A 5,963-nucleotide genomic window follows, 5' to 3' on the forward strand; every position below is an offset into this window, starting at 1 on the left:
TTCCAAGTAGCTGGAACTACAGGCGTGCACTACCACGCCTGGCTAATTTTTGATTTATTGCAGAGATGAGGTCTCGCCAAGTTGCCCAGGCGGGTCTCAAAGGCACAGGATTACAGGTTGAGCCACCGAGCCCGGCTTGCTGTGATTTCTTCAGGGGGCGACTGTGAAGGCTGAGGGCCGCCAGGCTGCTCTTGTCAGTCCCGGTGCGCCATCCTGGGTGACGAGTGGTGACCCAGCACCCCTGCCCGAGTCCCGCAGCTCTGGGGTCTGGGCTCTCGCCTGCTCGGCTTACTCATGGCCTTTCTTCTTCTTCCGGTTTTACTTTTGGAAAAACCAGCCAAGTGATCTTTCTGAAGACGCAGCCAGGCCTTGTCACCCCTGTGGAATCGAGTGAAGGAGGGCGTTGTTGACACGCCGGTGGGAGGAGCCGTGGGCCTGCAGTCTCTGAAGGAGAGCCACTCCTCCCCCACTCGTCGTTCATTTGCGCCCCCCTCCCCCCCCCCGTCGGTGCCTGGTCCCAGCCCCTGCACCTCTTTGACTGAGAGCATCTCCCCGCTCTGGCCTGCGGCTGGCTGCAGCTCCCGTCCACTCCCCCCCCAAGAAATCCAAACTGCTTCGGCTCCTCAGACCTCCCACCTCGCTCTAGACCAGGGGTCCTCAAACTTTTAAAGCAGGGGGCCAGTTCACTGTCCCTCAGACCGTTGGAAGGGCGGACTATAGTTTTTAAAAAAAACTACGAACAAATTCCTATGCACACTGCACATATCTTATTTTGAAGTGAAAAAACAAAACGGGAACAAATACAGTATTTAAGATGAAGAACAAGTAAAGTTAAATCAACAAACTTACCAGTATTTCAATGGGAACTATGGGCCTGCTGTTGGCTAATGAGATGGTCAGTGTCCGGTTCCATATTTGTCACTGCTAGTCGTAACAAGTTAAGGCGGCAAAAACACCTGGTGGGCCGGATAAATGTCCTCGGCGGGCCGCATGTGGCCCGTGGGCTGTGGTTTGAGGACCCCTGCTCTAGACGGTCCCTGTCCGCTGTGCCTGCCTGCCGTGCCCCTCTGGCCATCTGCTTCTCTCCACTCGCCTCCCACCCTCGCCGGGCTTTCGGGATGGGGCCCAGTGATTGCTCTTCCACCAGGCCCACCCACCCCCGCCAGCCATCCGTCCACCCATCCACCCACTCGCCCGAGGGTGGCCTCTTCCCTCCAGGGCCTGCCCAGATGCCATTGCCTCCCCGCTCAATGCTTGGGCCACCTTCCCGTGGCCTCTTTTCTGTGTATCCTGCTGGGCTGCGCACCACTGGGGGCGGGGATGTGTGCTTGGCATCGTTTTTGTCCTAAATGCACTGCCTGGCATGCAGGTGGGCACTTGGTCAGCACTGGAGGGAGGGAGGGAGGGATGAAGAGATGAGTGGAGGGAGGGTGAGTGGAGGGAGGGTGAGTGAGCACAACAGTGCGACTGATGGACAGATGGACCAGTGGATGGGTGGGTGGATGGAGGGTCAAGCGGTGTCTCCCATGTGAAAGCATGATCGTCTGTCATGGGACGCACACGGACGCGTTAGGCCTGGTGTGTTGTCCGCAGACCACGGGAGGAGGCGAGGAGAAAGACTCGGCCAGTCCTGGCAGTGAGAGGCCTTGGCCCTGTGAACATGGCCACGTTGTGGCTCTCTCTCCTGCCCTGGTAGGCTCTGAACTCTGGCGGGAGAGTGGGAACTTTCTGAGGTTGAGTTGCATAGTGCAATCAGGTTGAAGGGTGTCAGGTGCCAGGCACAGGGCAGGTCACAGCCCCACCGTGGCCGAGGCACGATGTGCTCGTCCTGGGCACCAGGCCCAGGCTCGTCACTTGGCCCATTTGCACGTGGACCCCGCGGAGCCCGCCACAGCAGGGCGGCGCAGAGCCTGTGCCCCGGGCGAGCCATGTGCTGACCAGCGTGCGTTCCTCGCAGATCCCGCGGCCAAGCAGAAGGGAGCCGGGGACAGGCTGAGGGGCCTCAGGGACCGCCAGCCTCGCTCCCGGCTCGGCTGCAAGATGTGGACAGCCCTCCTGCTCGTTTGGATTTCCTCCTTGTCCTTGTCCGAGAGCCAGGTGGCGCCCAGCGACCCACGTAAGTGAGAGGTGGCTGCAAACCCAGGCCAGCGAGCCAGGAAGCCCGGCCTTCCCCAGCGCCGGGTAGGGAAGGGTGGTCAGGCTCTTTCTCTGGGGCCAGTGTGGGCAGGGGGCCCCGGCAGGACCGGGCAGCCAAGCTGTCAGGGTCCCCGTGCCAGGCCCTCTAAGGTTCCGTGTCTTCCGTGAGGCTGATCTTCACCAGGGAGTTTATTCATTCACACGTCACACACCTGATCACCCCCCTGCCCTGCCAGATGTCGCTGGTCTCCGAGAATTTGTGTAGCAGATCCGTCCCCAAAGCCAAGCGTCCTTTGACGGTATAAATGTCTATGCAGTGATTTACCTGCTTTGTAAACCCGCCGGTGTGTTTAATGGGGTTTTTCGGTGGTGAATCACACCTGTCAGTGAGACTTTCACGCTGATGTTTTGGGAACTGGATCAATAGTGGACACTTGGAAGCATTCCATGGGTTGGGGGTTCTGGAGAGCAGAAGAGTTTTTGGGGGTTTTTTTAAGTTTTTGAGTCAGAGTCTCCCTCTGTCACCCAGGCTGGAGTGCAGAGGCACGCTGCTCACAACCACCCCAACCTCACCTGCTGGGCTCCGGCGATCCTTTTGCCTCAGCCTTCCAAGTAGCTGGAACTACAGGCATGTTCCACCATGCCCGGCTAGTTTTTTGGTTTATTGTAGAGATGAGGTCTGGCCAAGTTGCCTAGGCGGGTCTCGAACACCTGAGCTCAGGCAGTCCTCTCCCCTCAGCCTCCCAAAGTGCTGGGATGACAGGCGTGAGCCACCACGCCCGGCCGGGCAGAGGAGTTTTAAAGCCGAGCGCCCAGGGCACCCTCGAGGGCTGCGTGCTGGGCGGGACCGAGAGAAGGGGGACGCGTGTTCACACCTGCCTCCTCGACGCCCTGGACTGAGCAGAGGCCACTGCCAGGCCAGCCCTCTGAGCTGGGTGCTGGGTGGTCTCTGCCACCTGCCTGCACGTGACTGAAAGTGTCTCCTTCTCTTTTTCTGGCTTCAAGGCTACTTGCACCCTAATGAGATGGGGGGAAGGTTAGTCAGGAAAAACCTACCGTCGGAAACTACCAATAACAAAACATCTGAGGCGACGCCCACGGTGACAGCTTCTGTCCCGGTGACCCAAGGGACTTTGGTGGGCAAGCTCAACACTACTGAAGTCCCAGCTGAGGAAACAAACAGGACACATGGGGCGACTCCCACCACTGCAGGAGGCCTGACTCCCGGCACAGCCTCCAGGGTCTCCGCGACACGTGTGCCCACGTCCACACGACGGGCCCCCCCGGACACCGCCGCTGGGCTTCCGAGTCTCGGCACACCCCATGCACCAGTGCCAAGGGCCAGCGCCTTGCCGAGGACATCCGCCCCAGTGACACTGGCCACGCCCGCTCAGACGGTGGCCGCGACGACGGCAGATGCAGGCCGGCCCACGGGCCCTCGTGAGCCTTCCGAGCACAGTCCCGGGGCCTCCACAGCAAGCCCCACGCCCCCCATGAGGCCCCCGACGCAGGGTCCCACTGCCCAGCGTTCCACAGACCAGACTGTGCGTGATACAAGTAGGCTCACGTCCACCCCCTCAAGCTCGACCCCCGAGCCCACCACCACCCCCTCCGTGGCTTTGGTGTCCTCGACAGCGGTGACCACCACCCAAGCACAAGCCGAGGCGCCCGCGGCCAGCACAGTGCCAGCACCTCCCACCAGCCCAGCCCCTGGGGTGGAGGCCACGCCCCCCACGACACCACCAAGCCCTGCGCCATCCACCTGGGGCGCCGACAGGCCGGGCATGGCCCAGACACCCGAGCAGGACACCAAAGCCCCTCTGGGTCCTGCTTCCTCCGGGCCAGCGCCCGGGAGCTCAGGGGCCCCGAGGATGCCGGCCACGGACCCATGTCAGCTCAGCACCCCAGGGCAGTACCTGCTGGTCACCACCCAGCCCCTGGCCGAGTCCACGGTGGACAAGACTTTCCTCCTGGCCGTGCTCTTGCTGGGTGTGACCCTTTTCATCACGGTCCTGGTCCTGTTTGCCCTGCAGGCCTACGAGAGCTACAAGAAGAAGGACTACACCCAGGTGGACTACCTGATCAACGGCATGTATGCGGACTCGGAGATGTGAGCGGGCGGCTGGGCCCTGCCTCCTCGTGCCTCCGAGACCGATCCAAGTGCTTCCAGATCCTTCCGGTGCAGCTTAGGAGATCCGCCAGATGCTTCCACACATTTAACTGCTGTCAGATGAACTTGTGAGCACTAAAGAGTTGCTGCTTTTTTCATATTTATTTTTGTAAACGACCTGGGGCGGGGCGGGCGGGGCAGTAGGCCCTGGAGCTCCTGGGTGTTGGGTGCTGACCGGATTAAAGCAATGACCGCCCCACACCTGTGTCTGCGTCCCACCCAGTCACTCTCGGGTTGGAGATGGGTGTGGCGGGTGGTTTCTGTAAGTGTTTACTATGGCGCAGGCCCGGAGGTCTGCTGTGCCCCTGTCCCTTCCTCGGGCTTCTGCCTGGCACCCAGGCCTGCCCAGACGCACTCCGAGGAGGCTCAGGGGCCAGCAGGTGTCCCCAGCCGCCATCTCCAGTCTCCTGAGTCGCTGGCCCGTGGCCCAAGGGTGTCCTCAGAGACCGTGGGCGCCTCGGCCCTTCTGGGGTGTAGGCGAGCAGAGCTGGCCCGGGGCTCAGGGCCTCTGCCTGGTACATTCACATCCGGGGAATGGGGCAAGGGGCTCACCGGGTCAGTCGGTCCCTCTGCCGCATCCAGGGTCCCTGCAAACTGGTCACACTGTTCCTCTTCCCTTGCAGATGCTCCCCCACTGTCTGCCATCGTTCCATCTTGGGTGGCCGCGGGCGCCTTTAAATCATGGCATCCAAGGCCAAGCCCAGCATCGGCCCCCAGGAATGCTCTCAGCCCTGAACCTGAGGCATCCCCGCCCACCTGGACGGGAAACCTGGGTTTCCTGAATGTCCCTGCACTCTGGGCTGCCCCTGCCCTGCCCACCCCAGCTGCCTGCCCACTCTGCTCCCTGCCAGCCCTGCCCATCCGTCTGCCCAGTCACCAGGGACCCCTCCCTGGGCAAGGCCAAGCTCTCTGCCAGGGCAGCCCCTCTGGTGGGTCCCAGCCAGGCAGAGCCTGAGGGCCCCCCACCGCAGGCCTGTCCAGACCCAGGGGCCCCAGCAGCTTCCTCCCGGCCCTGGAGGACGCCAGACTGCAGGGAGCCAGGTGTGTCGTGGCCTGCATGAAAGTCACGTTCACACGGGTCATCAAGTTCTTCTTGGACACCTAGTGTTTGCCCGAAACTCACGGGGAATTGAGAGCTGACACAACCTGCCCCCGCCTTCCCGAAGCCCCTGGTTCTTGAGAGGCACAGTGGGGAAGGTAAACCGTAAGCTCAGAAGAGGGACTTCCCCGACCCCGGGGAGCTCCTGGAAGACTGCCTGGCAGAGGGGGCCTGGGCAGCAGGAACAGTGGCTCGTCCAGGGCCCAGCACAGCCCGGCACACGGCAGGTGCACTGTCCCTATTTCATGGATGGGAGTCGGATCCAGGGCTTGGCCCCAGAGGGAGCTTTCTTCCCTTCATGGTGAGGAAACAGCCATAGAAAGGCCAAGCTGGTTGCTCAGTCACCCATCAAGCACGTGGCAGGACAGCACCCGCCCCAGGTCCAGGGTCCGCTGTCTGTGGGGGCGGCCCCTGGTGCAGGAGCACAGGCAGCCCCGGGGAGGAGTCTCCCACACGCCGAGAGGGCGGCTGGCCGGTTTCCCTCGGGGTGGCCACGTGTCTCCTGGTGGCGGAAGTCCACGGGCTCCCCTGACAGCCAAGCCTCCCTCCCGTCCCCCT

General features: G+C 62.1%; 1 protein-coding gene across 1 annotated transcript in view; it reads left to right on the forward strand.

The window, feature by feature from the left end:
* Positions 1-4,503, forward strand: part of CUNH11orf24 (chromosome unknown C11orf24 homolog) — a 7,070-nt gene extending 2,567 nt beyond the window's left edge. Inside the window, exons 2-3 of the mRNA XM_008061397.1 lie at positions 1,958-2,116; positions 3,142-4,503. Coding sequence (XP_008059588.1) covers positions 2,041-2,116; positions 3,142-4,250 — 1,185 coding nt within the window. The 5' untranslated portion in view covers positions 1,958-2,040 and the 3' untranslated portion in view covers positions 4,251-4,503. The remainder of the gene's footprint in view (positions 1-1,957; positions 2,117-3,141) is intronic.
* Positions 4,504-5,963: the final 1,460 nt, after the last annotated feature.

Source organism: Carlito syrichta, unplaced genomic scaffold, assembly GCF_000164805.1.
Source record: "Carlito syrichta isolate Samal-C Ts95f unplaced genomic scaffold, Tarsius_syrichta-2.0.1 Scaffold305238, whole genome shotgun sequence".
Lineage (NCBI taxonomy): Eukaryota > Metazoa > Chordata > Mammalia > Primates > Tarsiidae > Carlito > Carlito syrichta.